The 22,378-nt window shown below is 46.3% G+C and overlaps 1 protein-coding gene across 4 annotated transcripts in view; it reads left to right on the forward strand.

Moving 5' to 3' along the window:
* Arhgap22 (Rho GTPase activating protein 22) overlaps positions 1 to 22,378 on the forward strand; it is a 155,980-nt gene that overhangs the window by 41,331 nt on the left and 92,271 nt on the right. For all 4 annotated transcript variants that reach the window (XM_034497942.2, XM_076931452.1, XM_076931454.1 and 1 more), the window contains one exon: positions 12,606 to 12,805. In XM_034497942.2, the coding sequence (XP_034353833.1) occupies positions 12,606 to 12,805 (200 nt within the window). The remainder of the gene's footprint in view (positions 1 to 12,605; positions 12,806 to 22,378) is intronic.

Below are 22,378 nucleotides of genomic sequence, written 5' to 3' on the forward strand. Positions count from 1 at the left end.
AGCTGTGTCTGTGACTGGTGGAGGTAAATGGTCTCTTGGCAGCTGTTGACTCCAACCCCCCAAGTGCCTGCTCTCTCCCATGGGGCCTTAGATGCCTATCCTTCTGTTTCTGCACTGGTGTTGGCATGTCATCCACTTTAACCTGGCTATCTCAGATGGGCTTTACTGGAGGGCACTACCACCAAGCCATGGGCTAATAAGAATCAAGCTTAGGATTGGCCACTGCTTCCCCAGGTGGCAATGAGAGGCAGCATCCAGCAGTGTTGGCCATGAATGCAAAACTGTGTAGCCTGTGCAAGCAGGCCTGGTGTCATCCACCTGAACTATGTTGAAGAATCCAAACTTTAACGGCTATTTTAAATTGATTTCCATATATTGGGAGAAAATGGATATAGCCTTCTTAGATGTTACAGACTCAGGAGCTTTCCCCTCCTACTTGCATTTGGGGTTGGATACATATTTGAGTATTCCAGCACTTTCAAAGCTTACAGTGATAGTAATACCCAATGTTGATGTTTGGAGAGCTTACATGACTGGAGAGCAAACGTATCTCAGAAAGTGACTTCACATGTGCCTTCTATGACCTGGGGCCAGCCTTCCCTGTCCATGCCTGGTAGGCTCCATGTCCACCCTGAGAAGTACTGGATTATGAGATTCTCTGGGATCATTTTACGTTGCAACAAGCAAAGACCAGGCCACTATTTTCACTGTTCCTTTAAAGGAACAGTGTTGCTTCCCATGTATCATGCACAAAAGATGAGAGAGTCAGGGAGCTGTTCTCAGAGCAGATGGCCTGAGCCAGCCAGGCTCCTCTGCATCTGCACACTGTCCTGGCTGCCAGTTGCAGGGCTGGAAGCAGCTAACCAACTTGCCATAACCAATGCATGGTCTTTAAGGACCAGAGTACTTAAGAACATAAGCCAAGGACATACACTCCCATACGATTCCTACCCTTGCCTCTGGCCTGTGGGCTGATGCTGCCCAAGACCCATGTGTCAGAAGAGAAGGCTGTTGTGCCCAGGAGTCAGACACTAGAGACTCAAGCCTCTCCATCTTCCACCTCTCTTTCCAAGATTCATCAGACAAGCTGTCAAGCAAATAGGTTTCTCTCCCACATAGAAGATACCAACATCTGTAACATTAGACATTCAGGGCAAATGCACTGCCAGACGAAAGCCAGAGGGATACCAGCCTGGCCTTGAGGCCCCAGACAACCTGAGCCATCAGCCATGAACTAATTTGAAGAAGACAGTAAGTTATTTGCAAGATGGACCTGAACTGGCTCAGGCCTAGTCTGGAATGCTGCCTTGACTTCCTGACCCAGGCAGCTTGGGACCATGCTCTGCATGCAGCTGCTGAAATCATCAACAACCTCAGTGATGGCTGAAGCAAGAGTAGAGACCGTATTGATCTGAGCTAATGGCTTGTAGGCAGGCAGAAAACAAAATTTATAATTGATATTGAGTCACATCGATTCACCAACTGTAGGCTTTTGGTGAATGGGTGAGTGGGAATGGAAGCAGTCGGCACTGATGGCTCCTGGGCTAGCAGTTCCCAGACAAGGTTCAGAAGGGGGGTGGGGGGGGCGGGCTTCAAGAGGCTCGGCCTGCAGAGCTGAGCATTAGCGCTAAACACACTACTGCTCTCTAAGCACAGGTGGGCAGCTCGTTCTTTCCATCGTGGCCAGTCTGGGAAGTGATCGGGATTGGCAATTTGTTCCCTTTTATGAGTGGAAGTCTGGGGATGCTTTGTTGAGCTACTAAGCTAGGACATGGTAGAAACCCGTAGTTCCGTCTTTCTAGGTTCCTGTTTGTTGAGTCTCCAATTACACATGGATTATCACCAACCTCCCTGTGCACTTGACTTCTGCACAGTGTGGATAAAGGCTATGGGTAGGAGAAGTCCAACTGAGAATCCTGATGGGGGCTCAGGAATGGTTTCTCCAAGGTGAGGGTTAAGAGCCTAGGAACCAACCAGATGTACTGGGTTATGGACCCTCTTCTTCTCCCCATCTCTTCATGTCCTCCTGCTGGGCAGTTCCCTTCACTTGCTGGCCCTCCCTATGTGCAGCTACTTTACCCGCTCCTTCTTCCTCAGCCTCAGCTATGGCACTCCTGCATCCTCCAGATGCCTTGTCCCCTACCCTGACCTCAGCATCGCCTGCATCATGCTGCCCTTTCCTCTGTGTGTGCCTGGATAACAGCATTGTTTGTTCCCTGTTTAGCTTTGCCTAGCAATCATCATCCCCTAGTCTCCCCATCCTGAACACATAGATGATCCCTAAATTCAATAACTGGATAACTGAAAATGACCACTGTGTGCAGCTAAATCTTGGGGCGCACCTGCATGGGAAGAAGTAAAGAGAAAGCATCCAGGTATCTCCTAGCCTCTGCACCACACCGCCTCGCTGAAAAGCAAGCCAGGTGTGGGTAACTTTTAAGAATGTAATCTTCTATACCACCTCTTTAAATCTTTAAAATAATCTTTATGAAAAGTTGCCAGGCTGGGCAGTGGTGGCTCACGCCTTTAATCCCAATACTTGGGAGGCAGAGGCAGGCAGATTTCTGAGTTTGAGGCCAGCCTGGTCTACAGAGTGAGTTCCAGGACAGCCAGGGCTACACAGAGAAACCCTGTCTCAAAAACAAACAAACAAACAAACAAGTTGCCAGAATGTCCGGGCTGGCTCATTACTGTTTCAAACGTTAAGATTTCCATTGGCGTGGGTTGGAGAGTAGGTTTACGTATAGTTACCTTCAAGTTCTCCAGGCAGGAGAGTGAGTTCCATTGTGAGGGCCTGGCTGGCTTTCCACAGCCCGGGAAGATGAAGAACCCAGGGAAGATCAGATGTATAAACAGAGCCCAGGAAAAACACTGAGACAGATGGGGGGGGGGGGGCAAGGAGAGGGAGAGAGACTCCATGCAATAAATCATCTAGCATTTCAGCTCACTCCTGGGACAGCACAGGACCCTGGCAGAGCCCCTCAACCTTGGCTACAAATCGCATTAACTTTATAAAAACATCCCATTGGCCCCTCCCCAGTGCCCTTCCACTACCTCACCCCTCTCCTCTCAATCAATCTGTAGACCTCAATACTTACCCTTTAAATCAATTCAGCTCTGAGATTTGTCTTGCTGTTTCCCAGGCCTGCTTTAAAAATCTCATCGACTTTCATAAATCACTTGTGTTTCTGCTCTCCTGCTGCTCCTGCTGCTACTGCTGCTCAGTGCTCTGGGGCTTACACAGCTGCAGACACAGTTTCCCTCAGGCTTGCTGCAGGGCACCCAACCCCAGCACATGGGTCAATGGCTGCTCAGCTGGGCTGTCTGGAGTCTTTTCAAAAGGTCCCGAACTTAGGCTGGTGGAGATGTGAGGGAGTCAGGGAAGAGGAAAGATTCTCAAGCAGGATCCAGGCCATATAAGGAGCTCTCTGCTGAAGCCCCAGGGAACTCAGCTTTGACCAAGGGTTACCTGCTGAGGATGACATAAATTCCCAGGTACTTCTAGTTCTTCCAGTTCAGAGTGGACCAGACTCTAAACCAGACTCTAGCAGCCGGAGGGTCGGTTCTAACTCAATCTGGCCATCCTGAGAATCCTCCTGGGAATGAACTGTGTCTAAACTGAAACCCACCAGAAGAGGGGACTATGAAGATCAGAAAAGGAATGCAAGAGAATTCAGGTAGAGCTGCTGCACCCCACAATTTAAAAGGCATCTTTGAGCATCCTCAGAATTCCTTAGCATCAGTAGTCACACCAGGTGAGTAACTTGTGGCCCACACTAAGCCCCTCTACAGGCTGAAGGAAACCCAGGCCCAACAAGGACTCATCTACAACCAGAAACCCCCGTGGTCCTTAGAAAGTCCATAGGCTTAGGCTTCCTCCAGCCCGTGTGTGCTGGCTGTGTCCTGATGTGTATGATGCTAGCCTGTCCCCTGCCTACTGCCTCCCACAGGCAGTGACTGGGTCTTTGCAGGTTATTAGACTGTTTGCATTTTCAGCTGGGGTCAAGCACTTTTTCATACCACCAGCCCTAGACTGGGGGTTCTCTTTATTGGGAAAGGCAGAATTTCAGACTTATAAAAGGTGTACAGTTTCCACAAACCGTTTTCTTCTCTGCTATGTAGTAAGTTAGATGATACTTCCAAACTTTATAAACTTTGCCTGCACGGGCAAACGATGCCTGCTGTTGCAGTTTCCTTTGCCGGGGTAACAAAGTCGCATGCCTCTGCTTGTCCCCATTGGTCTTTGACCTGCTCTCTTCTGCATCTTGACTATTCACTTTTTTAGACCTATTGACTGTGGGAAGCCTCTGCTCACACACCATCAGTCCTTGGACTGAAATGCATCCTCTGGTCATCTCCAGCTGCAGAGGTGAATACAACATGCATGTGCTCCCAGGGCACAGTAGCTAGCTGAGCAGACAGACAGCAATATCACACAGAAGACTGTTATTCACAGTGTTAAAGGTGAAGTGGGAAAAGGATGACCTTCTGTGGAGGAATCTGAAGAACCTCCTAAAGGAGCCATACTTGGAGTGGAGGATCAGACTCCTACAGTGTCATAAGCCTGGGGTAGTAACCTTATTACAGATGTCTCAGCAGCCAGGAAATCCAGTGTCTAAGCCCTTTGCCCTGGAAGCTTTAGGTTGAGCAGATGTAGAGACGGGTGCCTGAGCACCAAGGTGAATGCATGCGGTTAATGCACGGTGAGTGCATGAGACAGCTCAGCAGTTGTTAGCTGGGCAGGTGGTTCTGTTGGAAGATACATGGTCATGGTGGATGTGCTGTGACTCATGGTCTAGGGCAGGCGTGGGGTTTACTCTGTGCATCACAAGATCATAACTGCATTTGGAGGGAGGACAAGACTCTTAGGCCAAAGTTTAGGGAACCACAGTACTTTGATAAAGAGGCTGGTACTTAGGCATGAAACCAGGCAAAACTAAGAGTCTTAGGCTGTGCTGCTTGCCAGCCTCCAGCTGCTATTGCTGCCTCTGAAGACCTCAGTTTGCACATCTGCAAGCAGTACAATGTGACTTGTTAATTGGAGAATTCAAGAATTCAAGATTGAAGCAGAGCGTTCCCTCGGCCACTGCACAGGCATTGGGGAGAGGCCTGCAGGTTGTTGCCCAGGAGAGCATGATTACATTTGAGTTGATTCAGTAAAGTGGGGCAGGGTGAAAGGAAAGGAGAGAGCAGGAAACAGCTGAGTCTAGAAATTAATTGTTTATTGAAGTTGGGGGTACTGCAACAGCACCCCAACATGTGACACTGGCTAGCTGTGAAGTCCTAGAAGAGTGAGGAGGCTTGGGAGAGTTTCACACTGAGTTTCTCACTTGGGCCAAAGACATGAGATCTTCTATGGTACTTCCATAGGAGGCTTGACACAGAAGTCCGACACTCATAAATAAAAGACTCAGGAAGAGGGAAGCTGGGACAACCTGGCACCAGTGAGAAGACAGTGGGAGAACCTCTGGGGACAGAGGAAGTCAAAGCCAGAGGCAGTGGATGAGACAGACATGAGCAGGAAGGCACTTCAGAGTAGAGAAAGGACAGGTTTCTGGAAGGGATGGTGATGGCATCTGAGTTACCATGGCAATGGGGGCTGGAACCACAGCTTTGGTTTTGGATTAGTGCAATGTTGGGGGAGGCCAAAGTCTTCAAAGTCACTTCAGAGTGAGGTGAGAGTGAGAAACAGTTGCATGGGCTGTCCCAGGAGAGGTAGTGAAGGCAGACACCTGCTGAGGTGAGCCAAAGGGATCTCCTTAAAACCAAGAGCTTTACCTGCCCTGACCGGAGGTGAGTTCACATGCTGGCTTTGCAGAGATTTTCCTTCTTCCTGATGGCTCTGCAGGGGTCTGCACCTCAATAGTCTACACCTTCGTTTAACTTTCCTTCCTTTTAACTGTCAGAGACTCCAGCAGAAAACATCAGCTCAGAATTCTACATTGTACTTGTGAGGACTCTATTTATGAGGGAAGGAAGACAGAGGGAGAAAGGGAAAGAGAGAGGGCGTTGTCCTCTTGTGAGTAGAGAGCCCCTAACTTTAAGGAAGTAAAGATTACCTTTCTCCCCAGGCCTAGCATGCTTCAGGTCTGCTCTCCAACTCCAGTCAGTTCTGAAGCCTTAGCTTCTCAGCACTGCCTGATTCAAGGCCTGATTACAGAACTCAATAAATTGATTAAAGGAAGTGCTGAAGACAAGAACAGTGATTATTAATAAATCATACCCACAGCCACTTTCCTCTTAAGAAGCTCCATGGGTCTGATAAGTAATACCTACATGACTGATCATCTGGGGAAAAACCTGTGCCTGTTTGGTAGTGATCATGGCCTGTGCAAGATGAGCCTCTCTGGCAAACCGTAGGGCACTGGAGTTGGTTCCCCCTCCCTGGAAAGTGGCTTTAGGAAGACCTGCTGTCCATTACCTGATGGCTGGTGTCCACAGCTTGACAGTTAGGGTAAATCAATCTCTCTCTCTCTCTCTCTCTCTCTCTCTCTCTCTCTCTCTCTTTGTGTTGACATGTCAAGGGTCACACATGCCAACAGCATGCATGGTCAGCCACACAACCACTTATTGCCTATGTTGCCAGGCTTAGCATCCATGGGCCTGTGCCCAGGGAGTCCATCTTCCCCAGAGAAGCCATCTGGAATCTATAGACCCCGTACAGTGTACTCAGGAGAGTCCGTCTATGCAGATTAGCCCCTGAGACTGCTGAGTTGCTGCTGTGAGCTGCCCTGTCCAGGATGCTAGAGTGGGAAAAGAAGGTGTATGTCTGGTGGAACAAGAAAGCATCAGGTCCTGCTGTTACAGAATATAATAGAGCCATATGAATGCAACCCTAAGACATTCCATGGCTTCAGTTCCTCCTGCAGGCCCCAGAGGGGTCTATGCCATCTTCTGTGGAAGTATAGAAGGTTTTAAGTGCCTCTTGCAGATTACATGAAAAGAGAAAGAATTCAAAACGGACAGTGGAGGCCAAGCCAACCCACCCACACCAGAGAATTCTCACTCACAGGACCACCATTGCCTGTCAAGCCTTTAGTTAGAAATATCAGGCAATCAAAACACAAAATCCATGTATGTATTTGATGATCTAACTTTAATGACGTTGTTAAAAAATATTTAAAGATGTGGATCAAATTGAGACCCTGAAAAGAAAACTCAGTAACCAGAAGGGCACCCCTGTCCCCTCTGCTCCTGGGTCCTTTCTCAGATCTTACCAGAGTACTGACATCACGTTTACTGTCTTCCCATCATGAGCATCACCGTCATCTCATCAGAGCCACATCAGCCAGTGTCTGTCTAATCCAGCCCTGCTATGCCTGGTCAGCTGAGCTGACGTAAGGTCAGGGGAGAAAGCAACCATGAGAACAGAAGCATCCCTCCTGATAGTTGATGCAATTCTACCAGGCACAACCTCTTTCTTTCTCATCAGGAGCTCATCCCAGCCCTAACTGGACAAAACATTTCTTCCAGGTCTGTGTCATCCAAGGCAAGACCACTAAACTAGTAAAGCAGAGACCCCAGACAAGATGCACCAGATGTCAGGAAACAGAAAGGCACCTTTCCAGGGCCATGAGAGCTAAGACTTCAGAACTGCAGCTGTTCTCCCCATCAAGAGTGATGAGTTAGATGAACAAATGGGATAAGTAGGTCTTTCCTACTGGTAGCAAAACCCTAGCAAGGAGTCCCAGTTGATTAAACATCCAGAAGAGGAGAACTAATACTATCATTTTGTATACTACGTTCTGGAGTACAAATCTTCAAAGTATGATCCACATAACTGGTGGTCATGGGGAAAGTGGTGTGCCAGTCCACCTGTGTGGTAAAAGATAGCTACTCACTTCCATTTTGAGGAAGCACCATATGAAGGTGTTTAAAGTACCAATAGCCTTAGAAAGATTTATACTGCTCTATAGGCCTACTGCTGGTTGCTCAGATTCAGGAAACAAATTATCCATGGAGGTACTCATCCTTCCATCCCCTTTATCAGTATCATCATCACTATGGTTACCAGTCACTAGGCCAGTTGATGTACCAAGCACTCAGCAGAGCTTGGTTAACTCTCTTCTTCCCTGACAGCTTCTCCTCCTCCCACTTACTATGCAGCAGGAATTATAGTTCTATACAGACTGGAGTTACTGACCTGTAGATCAGTAGGAGAGTTAACAGTGCTGGCCATGAGGTAAACCCAAGTCTTTGTTCAAAGTCTGTATTTCTTTAACTAGACCTCATGGCATGATTGCTTATATCTATTATCAATTTGTCAAGTTCTAGACTCGACAAATCTCTGGGCATGTCTGTGATGATGTCTCTAGACTTAGTTCTTCGAGGTGAGAAAACCCCATTCTAAATGTCAACAGCACCATTCTACTGATTAAGGTTCTAGCTTGAATATAATGGGGAAAGCAAACTAAACACCAGCATCCACCTTTTTCTGTTCCCTGAGTGCAGGTGTAATATGATCCGCTCCCTCATACTCCTGCTGCCTTGACTTACCTTGACTGTACCATCAAACTGTGTACCAGAGTAACTTTCCTTTCTCCTTGTCAACAAGTAAAGTAACTCATACAGAATCTTGGTACCAGGAGTGGGGCTGCAATATGGAAACTTAATACCAGGAGTGGGGTTTTTTGCTGTGATTAAAGTTTATCATGTAATTTTGTTTTAGGCCTTAGGAGTAGAAAAGCCCTAGTATGTTGTGAGGAGAGCTTAATGGGTGATTCTGGTGGGTGGGGGAAAGACAGATGCTGAGAGAAACAAAAACAATGTGCTTTTCAGGGATAATAAGGTCCTTGGGAACTGGGCTGGAAGCCATCCAGGATCTATTCTGGAAAATAATCTGGCTACACTCTGCCTATATCCTGAGAACTTCAGTGATGCTGAGTAGAAAAAATAATGGACTGATTTGTTTGACGGAGGAAATTTCAAGAGAGGATAGCATTCAGGATGTATCATGGTTACTGCTCACTGATCTCCAGGTTTATAGGAAGAGAGAAAAATGAGTATGGAGGTGGGGAGAGACAAAAAAAATGTATTGTTTGTCAGGGAAAGGAGAAAGTGTAAAATTGCAGATGTAGCAGGAGCTGAAAAGCAGCTGTAATTGTTGAAAATATCACCATGTCTTTATTCTTTTTTTTTTTTTTTTTTTGGTTTTTCAAGACAGGGTTTCTCTGTATAGCCCAGGCTGTCCTGGAACTCACTCTGTAGACCAGGCTGACTCAGAAATCTGCCTGCCTCTGCCTCCCAAGTGCTGGGATTAAAGGCGTGCGCCACCACCGCCAGGCCCTTATCTTTTTTCTGGAACAATAATATATCAGAGGCTCTGACTTCTTGTACAAATCTAAATTAATTTTAGAGGAGAGAGCCTGAACTGAAAAATCCGCTTGAGGGGGTCTTGGAAGTTTGTGCTGAGGTTGCAGATGGCTGTGGAAGTCACACAATGTGTGGCAGAGGTTGTAGCTTCTGCAGTAAGGCTCTTGAAAAATCCATCGTGTGGAGCTATGAAGTTAAAACCTAGGCTGAAATGGAGATCTGAGGATTTTTTTTTTTTTTTTTTTTGAGATATTAGGACCACAGAAGATCTGTTAAGGAAAAGTGCAGGCACATACTGAAGCTGGCCAAGAGAGATCTGGCAGAGCTTGAGGTACAAGGCTTCCCATGCCCTTTGATGCCTAGATGGTTCATTCTGAGTCCCAGCACTGGACAGGAAACTACAGGATTTGATGTTTTTCCTGCTGCATTTTGGTCTTGTTATGGTCCAGTCTTTACTTGCTAGATCTTCACTTCACCATTTTGAGAATATTTACTCTGTGCCATTGTGCACTGGAAGTAGGTAACTTGTTTGTGGTACTATAGGGGTTCACAGTTAAGAGATTTCCCTTGTCTCAGAAGATACTCTGTGCTTGCATTTTTGATGTGTTAGAACTGTTGTGAAAATTTATGAGTATGTTTGAAGTTGGACTGAATGCATTTTTCATTATGAGAGAGTCATGAGCCTATGAGGTTGAGGGGTGGGAGTTTATATTAGCAGAATATCTTTTTCATGTCAGGGGTTGATTTTTGATGGGTAATATCAATTGTCAACTTGACAAGATCTAGAAGCACATATGTCTATGAAGGAGTTCCCAGATAAGTTAACTCAGGTGGGAAGACCAACTTTAAGTGTAGGTGTCACCATTCAGTGGGCTGCGGTCCTAGACTAGGTAAAATATGAAAAATGAGCTGAGCACAGCATCCATCGCCTTCCCTTTCTGACTAAGAGTGTAATGTGACCGACTATCTCCAGCTCCTGCTGCCATGCCTCTCCCCATTGTATTAGTCAGGGTTTTGTAGAGAAACAGAATTTATAGAATGAATCTAGATATATATAGGAAGGGGGTTATGGCTTACAGGCTGTGTGTAGTCTAGCTACTCCAACGAAGGCTGCCTACCAATGAAAAGTCCAAATATCCAGTAGTTGATCTGTCCGTGAGATTGGATGGTTCGGCTATCACAAGTCGACCCCTTGTCAACTTGACACATAATCATATCTCCTATAACATGATTAATCTCCAAGTGGAAGTAATGACCAGGTCATAATAATGCCTAAACATGATATAACTATTTCATGTAGAATTGCAAATGGATTTATATATTTAACCAGGTTATAATTACCCCTGGACATGATATAACTATCCCTTTTACAGCCACAAATGCATTATAAATTTAGGATATATGGCAATGTTCCTTGAGGGACATTCTTTTACTAAAACTTAAATATGAAAACCACTGATGTTCTCCTTATTGATGTTACATTAGGTTATAAAAAAGTCAAGGAAAGAAAACAAATAACTCTACAAACACATTTTTAACAAAATATGACAGAAATACTCATGTCAGTTATAATCCTCATTTCTGCAGTTGGTCACATGGTATTTATAATTACCATCCTCTACTTCCTGTTCTATGTTTTCTTCACCCCTAGCAACAATATCAATAGGTCTTGGCTCTTTTCCTGGAGGAGCAACCCATCCCTTCATTTCTGATGGGTTGTACCCCTTGTCATCTTTCCTGGATTAGGCTGAAGAGATATCTGAGGAGTGTACAGGATACGATAGCACCAAGAGACACCCTAAAGGATCTCCAGACAATCTTTCTTACCTCCCATCCAATTTCCCCTTGGTAATCTGGATCAATCACCCCACCTAACACTGTTATCCCTTTCTTAGCCTGTTGCCTTAAAGACATCAGAAGCCCAAAGTAGCCATGGGGAAGTCTGTGCTTTCAGTTCAATGGAATGTTTGTGTAGCTCCCCCACTCTGGAATCAAAACTTCTAGGCCAGCAGAACGCAAGATTGCAGAAACAGGAAGCAAAATTTTCCTAGTGGTCATTAAGGATGATAGAGAGTGGAACTACTTTGTTTTCTACCCTTGACTCTTGAACTCAGGTGTGTGGATCCTGGGAATGGGAGAAACTGTACAATATATTGGATGCTGATCCAAAGTATATACTGCCTTCTAAAGAACCCCGCTCTATCTCTCTGCCCTAGCAGTGCAGGCTGCTGCCACGCAGTAGGCACTATAACTGGGTGTAACCATGTCTTCTAAAGGCCTTTCCATTTTTCTGTTAGACTAGCTGCTTCAACATGGTGGGGCACATAGTAAGACCAGTGGATTCCATAACTGTGGGCCCATTGTCAGACTTCTCAGGCTGAGCTGACGTTTCTTGGTCAGAAGCAGTACTGTGTGTAATATCATGACGGTGGATAAGGCATTCTGTACGTCCACAGATGGTAGCTTTTGCAGAAGCATTACATTAAGGAAAGGCAAATCCATAACCAGACAGATTAGTGTCTTTAAACTTCGATCAAGAGAATTTGATTCTGCATCAAGTGGTACAGAGAGCCAGGCCCCACAGCCATATAGGAAGGATGCAGATTCATCTGAAATACAACCAAACCACGTTCAGCTCTGTACCTAGTGCTGCTAGGAGTCGGAAGTAGCTGTGTCGTGGGAAGGAGCTAAGCTGTGCTGCATCTAAGCACTCTTCAGATGTCTCTTCAGTTCCTCTGGAGAAACTCGTTGTCTGGGATCACCATTCTCCCTTAGCATAAGGAGGCAAGCATGGAGACAGCCCCATTATCCAATAAGCCCGAACACTGCTGAGACAAGGCTGGCAAAATCAGTAGCAATGGCCAAGGGATGGCTCTTTTGAATTGAATCTTAAAGATACAGTATGAATTCACTAGCAACCAAGGCCAAGATCCGAATGGGAAAGAAATGAAAAATTAAAAAAAAAAAAAGTCTGAGCTATTAGGAAAGTGGTATGGAAGATAAGCCAGGCATAAGGAATTATAGTCCCCAGAAGGGACTTATCCATAGGGAATAAATCTGGAGAAGTAGAGAATCTTGCATCTCAGTAACAGAGCAGAATCTAATGAAGGAGGGTTATAGACCTCCCTCCAAGTGTATCAACCCAGGCTACTTCTGAGTTGTTCAGGCATATACCCTGGAAATTCTAGGGGAAAGTGAATCTAATTTGCACTGCCAGCCTGGGCCCTGGGCCTTGGTGCCAGGATGGGGTACTGACCTCATCTCCACACTCACTATGTGTTCTTGCCTTCCAGCTCGCTCCAAGAGCCTGGTGATGGGGGAACAGAGCCGGAGCCCAGGGAGGCCCCTGGTACCCAACAAGCTGGGCCCTGTACTCAAGGCCGGCTGGCTGAGGAAGCAGAGGAGCATCATGAAGAACTGGCAGCAGCGATGGTTTGTGCTACGTGGAGATCAGCTCTTCTACTACAAAGACAAAGATGAAAGCAAGCCCCAGGTGAGGCATGAAGGTCCCGGGTCCCATGGTATTATGCTGGGATAGTAAGGGGGGGGGGGTAAGTTCAATGTGTATGTGGAAGGAAAACCAGTATTCAAGTCTGGTTCTTAATTCCATGCGTGTTCCCATATCACAGCTTGTTTTTCAAAACACACCTCCAACTTCCGAAATGAAATGTTTTCCTTTAACGTTGGTAGAGTACATCCCTGCCTGGCTTAAGAAACAATAGTTCCCATGTTCGGCTCAGCTCTTCACGTCCACTAAAGCACATGTACACATATTTCATTTCCATTATCCAGGCAATTGGCTTCCACACCAATCTGACCTTACACTGAAATCTGAATCACTGTGATTATGTCTGATGTCTCTGCCTCAAGGGGGGATCTTCTCTGTGCTACTGGGGACCTTCTTATCTTAGGAATGCTCAAAATGTCTGCCCTTCCACCAAGACATGACTAAGTTCACTCACTCAGAGAAACTAGTGGCTTCACCAGTCGTGCATGGCCTCCTCAAAGACGGGCGATTTAGATACCAAAACAGAGTGTTCTGCTGGGCGGTGGTGGCGAACGCCTTTAATCCCAGCACTTGGGAGGCAGAGGGAGGCAGGTGGATTTCTGAATTTGAGGCCAGCCTGGTCTACAGAGTGAGTTCCAGGACAGCCAGGGCTACACAGAGAAACCCTGTCTCAAAAAACCAAAAAGATAAACAAACAAAACAGAGTGTTCTGTAGAGCACCTTCCAAGACAGTAGGATTGGGACAATGTAATCCCTATAAAGGTAAATCCAGAACGCTGTCATCCTGGCCTCTGTGCCCGTGCATTGAACATCTACTGATCAGCAGTATTTTTGATTATATCTATACTGAACATGTGTATATTTTCCTTTTTTTTTGTCATTAACTGTTAGAGAATACTGTATAAAAACTATTTACATTTAGATAGCACTGGGTATTATAAGAAACCTGTGGATGATTTCAAATTTATAGAAGGGTATACAAAAGTTACATGTGAATAAATGTGTCATTTTATACCAGGACTTTTGTTTTTATAGAGAGCTCTGGAGCTAACCCTGTAATTAGTGTGGGATAAACACTATATTTGTTGGGGGAAGAGTACAGACGAGATGGTAGAAACCACGTCCCAAGCTGAACTCCCTATCAGTGCTCTAAGTTAGAAAGAACAATCAGACCTTTTCACTCAAAGTCAGATCACTGAGCCTTGGTAGGACAGGAGACTGCGCATTTCACTGGTACCCACAGCCTCAGAATGAGTGTTTCATGCAAGCAAGATGTGGACCTGGGAGTGGGAGGATGTCAAGTTCAAAGTAAGAAAATGACTCCTCACACCTGCATGAAGTTTTCTGAGAATGTGAGAACTGTAGGTTTGGTTCATTTGTATCTTTTCCATGTCCCCAAGACTTGCTTTAATAGAAACAGGGATGAGAGCAGGCTTCATGTCACAGCCTGTGGTGACAGAAGGAGTCAGCTCCAAGTTAACGACTTGATGCCTGAACTTCAGGCATTCCAATGGCTACCTCCATTTATGGAGGGTGGTTCTGCTTTCTATTCTGTGGTAGTTAAGTTACCTTGCCTTTCCAAAATATATTTGTGCTCAAAATGAAAAGGCATTGCTTAGATGTGAATGAGGTTAATCCACTGAACTATGTATTTAATAATGGCTACTATAGTACACTTTTATGTCATGCCAATTTTACAATAAAGATAAATGTACAAATAAATAGAACTGCTTTAGGAAGGTGGCCACATAGGTAACAGCACAAATGGACATTGGGTAGGACAGAATTCGTGAGCGTGGACAAAACTACAGTTAATAGGATGTAGACAGTTCCAGTGCAAATTAGGAAATCCTGGTCTCATGGAGCTCTATAAAAAAGGAAGACATGTGCTGAGTTTAGTGAAGCAGATGAGGACTCCAGAGTCTATGGATCTGAAATGGGTCTGAATTCCATCCAGCATGACAACTGTACAACTTGGGGCAGCCACTTTATCCTTTTTCAACCTAGGTTTTATTTACAAACTGGGCCAATATCGCCTAAATGGCAGGGATGAGTTTAGGATTAAATTACATAACAGCTCTATACCAAAGGGTCTGTCTCGGCTCACTGAATACTTAAACCTGAACCTATGTGTTTATAGCTCTGTCATCTTCCCCATTTCCAGCCCTACTGATCCCTCTCCCCAGGGGACGTGGCACAGGACCTTTTTCCTTCTGGCTTCCTTGACCCATCAATAGTGTTTCCTAATTGATCTATCCATGAGCAATCATTCTGACATCATGACAAAAATTACCAGAGTGTCCCAGCCATGCTCTGGGCTCCTGCTGTCATCCTCTGCTCTGCTTGGCCTGCAACACTTCCTTCTGGAAACTGCAAGTGATGTTAAGTGATGACAGGCCTGAAGTTGCTCACCTGGGTGAAGATCCCTTTACTCCAGGTTCCCCCATGTGTTCCTTGCAGTGAGCCCTGTAGTAGGTGGGTGTCCTTTCTTCCAGTCAGATAGCTTTAGAGCATCTCTGTCTTAGAATTCTCCATTGCTACCGTCTCTTCCAGAACTTGATAGCTTCTAATGTGAGCAGCTAATTAAATGGTGGTGACCGAATCCCCCAGTCACTGACCTAAATACATCAGCTGCCCTTATACCCAACCCAGGTCAGACCAGGTCCTTCATCTCCAGAGAGAAAAGCACGTCTGTGACAGGAGCCACCATAGCCTGTCAGATACCAGCCTCTCCTCAAAGCTCCTCTTGTGACTTTCTGGGTCTCTTTACACTCCCAAGGAATTGGGACATTATCATACACCTAATGACAGTTCCATAGCAAACTCTGCTCTGCTGTACAGGTTCCCAATCTCAAGACCACTATTAGTTCAACATGACATTTAGCTGCTTTAGTGTGATCTCAAGCTGCTGTCATGAGCAACCCACAGATTTCTACCTAATTCCATGAAGTACACGTAATAGACTAATTCTCAGTATCTGGTTCCTGGAAATACGCTCTGTTCACTGTTCATAGTGACAGCATGGCCCCGCAGTTAGTACCCCCTCAGCAGACAGCCTGCATCAGCTATTATAATTGTCAGAAAAGGGCACATCCAACCGTCTGTGATGTTCCCCAGAGCTCAGGAGTCATGATAAGCATCAGTCATAGCCCATGTCTTTGCTCTCTCGTAAAGCCTTAATCTCTTCTCCTCTGCCCTTCTCAGGCCAGGGAGCCCAGCCATGGACAGCATAGAGATGAGGCAAGTGGCTTGCCGGAGCTCAGATAAAAAATGCCAGGCAGAGGTGCTTTCCAGAGCCTCATATCTGCTCGCTTCCCTCCAGCCTTCCCCAGAACATGCTCCGGAGGCTTTCTAGCAGGCAGACCCTCCAGTTTGTCCAGTGAAGGAGTCTAGGGTTTTCTTCTTATTCTTTTGAGTGTGTAATTTACTTCTGCTTGAAATGTTTTCTTATGGTCTGAAGCTTCTTCACCTGCCTTGGTGACCAGCTCCATCCATTTCCATTACTTGGTGTCTAGTTTGGGTTTTACTGCTGTGAACAAACACCATGACCAAGGCAACTCTTATGAGAACAACGTTTAATTGGGGCTGACTTACAGGTTCAGAGGTTCAGTGCATTATCATCAAGGCAGGAGCATGGCAGAATCCAGGCAGGCATGGTGCAGGAGGAGCTGAGAGTTCTACATCTTTTCCCAAAAGCAAACAGGAGACTCTTCAGGCAGCTAGGAGGAGGGTCTCAAAGCCCACCCCCACAGTGACACACTTCCTCCAACAAGGGCACACCTCCTAATAGTGCCACTCCCTGGCCCAAACATATTGAAACCACTGCAGTTTTTATTAAGTTGTCTAAGGCTTCTAACTGTGAGTTTCTTAGCACTGAGTAGAAATGGACCAGGATGGAATTGGAAAGTAAAATCTCCAAAGCATAAGAAAACCAGTGACGCTGGAGAAAGAGTCCAAAGCTAGCCACAGGACAGCAGGAGTAGGTGCTAGCATTTCAGCACTCATAATAAGTAAGGATAAACTAGACTTATCTGCCTCGTAAATGCCTGGAAGTTCAGTGAGATTGGGTTTAAAAATGAGAAGAATAAACAAGCAAAAGAGTGGGGAAAATATACACCAGTTACTTTGAACAAGAAAGAAAGCGAACTGTGCATTTGGAAAAGCCAGGCTTTGTGGTAGGAATACACACTTCAAAATTCCTTCCTAGTTAATGAAAGATAAAGTAAAATCCTTCTAGGTGAGGGCAACAGAGTTAGGAAATCTAATTTGGCTGTTTCAACTCCCTAAACCTCCCTAAGAAGTTACAAATATATCTGGTCAGAGTGAAGGAGAGAGAGACAGTCTGCTGCTGGAGCAGGCTGGCCAGAAGCTGCTGAGATCACCAGCTGAGCTGGATCCCAGGAAGGGATGAGAGCTGCACATGGGCCTCTGGCTTGCAGAGCGGCCCGTCCCAACAGGCTGGAACGGGAAGCACTGAATACAGAGGAAGAGGAGCAAAAACCAAGAACTAGGTTGAGAGTCAGCTTCAAAAGCTATCAGAAGATAGGGGTGGCAGCTCAGTCAGGTGCTGTGACAGGAGCATGAGGGCCTGGGGTCAACACCCAGCACTGCCATAAAAAAATAGCACATATCTGTGACCCAGGGCCTGGCCCGGCAGACAGTCCAGCCGAGGCAGAGAGCTAGCCCCAGGTTCAGTGAAAGACTCTTTCTCAAAAACTTTGGTGAAAAATGATTGAGGAAGATCCTTTTGACTTCAGCAGCAGACTGTCACAGGTTCAAGGCCAGTGTGGGCAACTTAGCCCCATTTTCAAACTTAATAAAGTAAAAATATGGCTGGGCATCTGCTCAGTGGTAGAACACTGACCAGCATGTGCCAGGCCCTGAGTTCACTGCTAACACATCACAGTAATAGGGAACTGTCTTTTCCATTCTCTGGGAGAGACTGTATAAACATGAGAGGTACAGAGAACAAAGCCTCCCAGAAGAAGTCAGAAATGAGGCTTCCAACTTGAGACATCCAGGAAGAGGGAGAAAAGAACAGAAGCATGATAGACAACCCTGTCTGCGCAGGCGCTCTAGAAAGGGAAAGGAGGAAACAGAGGCTGAGTACTCAGAGAATCTAGTGTCTCGGGATGGGCTGGTGACGCAGAAGGCACTAGGAGCATGCAGGAAGCAGGCAAGAGGGTGAAGGGACAAGAAGAACAGTCTCGGCCATGCTTGAAACCCTGCAGATAATGCCTAAAGCTTTATACCAAGAGACAGTACCATAAACATAGCATTTGGAAAAAGAAAGACAATCCCATTAAAGAGAGAGTGGAAAGTGCTGGTTCTGACAGTGTGTGTGGGGGGGAGGGGAGAAGGAATAAGTTACTGTCTTGTGGCATTGTGGATAACAATTTTATTCCTTGAATAACTCTGCTCTTTGAAGTTAGTAAAATAAAACTGCAGTAATTAATATGGATTTTGAGGCTATAAGTAAGCTAAATCAAAGCCACCAGGTAAAGCTTGGGATAGACCTGGGAATGACCTGTGAGGATAACACCAACTGAGATTTCTGTGTGTTGTTTTGGTTTCTCACAGCAGACTGTATTCACACACATCCACCTCTTTAAAGATTTTTAACTTAACCAAGAGAGAAAACAATGAAATCACAGGAAAGAATGGAACAGATCCACAGGCCTATCGTGTTCTTCAGATAATGATGTTAGATGTTAGGAGACAAGTCACCAGGACCACTGAGTCCCATGACGTTGGGTTGTAGTGTGTGTGGGTCAGGTAAGGTTGATGTGTGGGTGCCGCTTCTGTCTTTCCAAGTGGCTAGGTCCTCTTGTGGGGACAGAGGCGCAGGAATTCACCATGTTCACTCCATGCTGGCTTCGAGCAGACATCGGTCTGTGTGAAGCTGTAGGACTCTTCTCGGGGTGGGACAGTACAGTCTGGGGTCCCTCAGGGATGAGAGTTCTTGGCTTGGTCTCGGTGGCTCACTTGGCTGGGTCAAGAGTGCTCGGTTTGCTTGCTTGGGTGGCTAGGCCTCCGTGGCTGGAAATGTAGAGAGGTCGTCAGCAGGAGATTCGACAGCAGCTCTGTGGATGAGGGCCTGCTCTGCTGTTCCTCACGGGGAGTCCCAAGGAAGAGAAATAGGCTATGGTCTTAAGATATTTATTGTTATGGCAGAAAGTAGATGAAAGCTTATACCCTGGTATTTCAGGGCTGGCCTGAGGTTAAATACTTTTTGCAAAGAGGAAGGTCTGGGAAGGAATGTTTAATTGGCTACACCCCTCTGGCCTTTAGGTATCTCATTAATATGGAGGTCTGTCTTGTGGTTCTGCAGCCTGTAGTCAAGCCCTCTACCTGTGGAGGGGTTAGTGGGCATTGTCCTATGTGCCTGAAAGGTGAGAATCTGGAGGTCTGTGGTCTCGTATCAGGAGCCTGTGTCAGGAGCCTGGAGTCTGGGAGCATGGCGAAATGCATGCCGTCCCTTAGGATCACCTGGGGTATCCGGCAATTTCTAGCCTGTGCTTGCTTGACCAGAAACCCAGAAACCGTGCTGTCCTTTCACGCTCCTATACCAAGATAGCCTCTAAGGAGCAAGCCTTGACCAAACATAGTCAGGTCAGGAATAGGTCATGGACAGTGTGTGTGTGTGTGTGTGTGTGTGTGTGTGTGTGTGTGTGTGTGTGCCAGCTCACCTCAGGGAGGAGACTAGAGGACAAAATGTGACGTTAGTCCCACACAGAATAGAAGCAGAAGCTGTTAGCCAGACATTGGATGTGGCCCAACCTGGGTGCCAGAATCCAGAGCCAGGCCTTCATTCTGCCCAGAGTTGGAGGGATCTGCTATGGTTGAGAGGCTCACACCCAGCCACTGGGGAAGCTATTCTCGGCTGCACAAGTAGGAACTTGAGGGCAGAGACAGGAGGCTCAGGGCCTGGAAATAACAGGGGGAAAGTGGAGATGCGGCTTGGTGTCTGAGGGACACCAGAGTGCTCAGGCACCTGCACGTTCTGCCTAGGACAGATGAGAAGGCACTTTCAGGCAGACTGAGTTTCTGTTTTGCCTCTTTTGTTTATTTTGTTTTCTTTCTTCTTTTCCAAGATGTTAGGAGGCTGAGCAGCAAAGAGCAGTAGAAAATTGATTTAAAATTTGATTTGATTTAATTTAGCATAAAAGCCTGGGGTTGACAAATGGATGAGAAAGACGCTGTAGTGGAAGTTAGCATTATACAGTCAGAAAGAGTCAAGGAAACCAATAAAACAGAAAGTGCCAGCATGGAACTAAATCCCACAACAAACAAACAAGTAGTTCATTTTGTGCTGGCTGACTGCTCCTGGGCCTGGGGCTGGCCCTGGAGTGTGGTTGATATTCCCAGTGATACTCTGTTAGAGAAAATTGATTGTTTTTCTTTCCTAGCAGGTATCAATTGCAAATAGCTTCTTTTCCTGTGTTTACGTCCTCCTTTCAGAGTTGGAACCTCATCTGGCTTGACCTTGTTCAGGTTCTGTGTGGTCTCTGTGGCACATACTCATTTTAAAAGACAGACAAAAATGTATCTTAACTTTGTAATATTGAATATACGCTATGTATAGTAAGCTAAGTACATTGTTTAATTGGAATTAAAAGAAATGTTTACCAAAAGGTGGTGTTGGGAGCCCCTCCCTTCCACCTCACCTCAGAGAAGGTAGTATCTCACTTTGAGATGAGGGAAGTAGGGGCCTGCCATCTTGCCTACGATGGTGGATGCTCCAATAGCATGTAAAAGCCAGGACAACCTCAGTGAGAACTTTGCATGGAAAGGAACTTTCATTATAGACAAAGGCATCCAGTAGGAACCAGGGAGGATGCTGTTTGCTTGCTTGTACTCAGCTAGCTTTCTTAAGCAGCTTGGGGCCACCTGTCTTGAACCACATCAAGGAACAATCAGGACAACCCCCTCATCCATGCTCCTGGGGCTGTCTGATTTAGGTAGTTTTTCAACTAACAGTCTCCTGTCACATGACTCCAGGCTGTGTCACCTTGACAGTTAAAGTTGACCAGGACACTTGGGCTCACAGCCCACTAGCTCATAACCAGAGAAGACACTTGCTGTAATTTAAATGAAAAAAAAAAAATGGTGGAGTTGGCGAAATAGTACCACAGTTAAGAGTGCTCACTGCTCTTCCAGAGGATCTGAGTTTGGCTCCCAGCACCCAAGTCAAGTGGTTTACAACTGTCTGTAATTCTAGCTCCAAGGAATCTCATGCCCTCTTCTGGCCTCTGTGAGGGCACATATTTGGCATTCATTCTCTCTCTCTCTCTCTCTCTCTCTCTCTCTCTCTCTCTCTCTCTCTCACACACACACACACACACACACACACACACACACACACACTATCCCCCATAGCATGAATTTGAACACCTGTTGCCCCTGTTGGAAGGGTTATTGACCATTATAAGGTAGAGCCTTGCTACAGTATGCCATTGGCAGTAGATTTGATGCCTTAAAGTCTCATCTGACTTCCTGCTCCTCATCTCTGCTTCCTGTGTGTGGAGGAAAACTGTGATCCTCCACCCTCCAGCTCTTGCCACTGGACCATACCCTCCTCACTGTGGTAGATTCTCTATCCCTCTGTAACTGTCAGCCAAAATAAATTCCTTCCTCCTTAAGTGAACTGCACCCAATGAAGCATTAGCAGGTCACTCAGCAGAGAGGGGTCCATAGCAGGCAGGTCCCTACAACCTTGCCTCTGCCATGTTGGTTAGTTTGATAGACAGAGAGCAGTGAAAGCCAAACCTTCTGACTGTGGACCAGCAGGCTTACTCCCCGGCTGTGCTCTATCCACTGACTGTGATTTCCCCAGCCCCATGCTCTGCAGCTTCCAAGGCTGACCACCTGCATTCTTCCCTTCCCTAGACACATGCCCTGCCCCCTGCAGCAAGTTGGTGGCATTTCCCCTCCTCTGGATTATGAGCTGGGTTTGTGACTAGTTGGGCCACTAGAATGTCCTAAAAGTGATGCTAAATGCATTCCAGTTCCCACCTCAGAGAAGCCCAGCTGTGCACATGTCCACAAGCCCAGCTGATGCTAAATGCATTCCAGTTCCCACCTCAGAGAAGCCCAGCTGTGCACATGTCTGGGCAGCGCAGGGGCACTGTGGAGAGAGAGCTTCTAGTGCCCTGCCAGATGAGTAAGCCGTGAACCTTCTGTCCCAAGTAGCTACCAGCTGTGTGCAGCTGTGTGAGTGACCCTAGACCACGCCCTGTGGAGCAGAACTGTCCCCTGAGCCCTGCCAAAAACTCATAGTTCATTCTTTTCAAGCCACTTGAGTTTGGGGGTGCTTTCTTATACGGCAGGGAATAACCACAACAATTTAGAAATAATTACACCAACCTTCCAAGGCCTTCAAGATGTGCAGATCCACTTCTAACCAGTTGAGAAGATGGATGTCACATAGAACAAGTAAGAAAGTGCTGGGACCACAACTGAGAAAATACAGTGATTCAAGAACCAACTCTTTCAATCACTGTCCTGGAGTGTGGTTATGATGCTGTTGAAAACCAAAGACATGGGTAATGAATTTGC

This window comes from Arvicanthis niloticus, chromosome 3, assembly GCF_011762505.2.
Source record: "Arvicanthis niloticus isolate mArvNil1 chromosome 3, mArvNil1.pat.X, whole genome shotgun sequence".
Lineage (NCBI taxonomy): Eukaryota > Metazoa > Chordata > Mammalia > Rodentia > Muridae > Arvicanthis > Arvicanthis niloticus.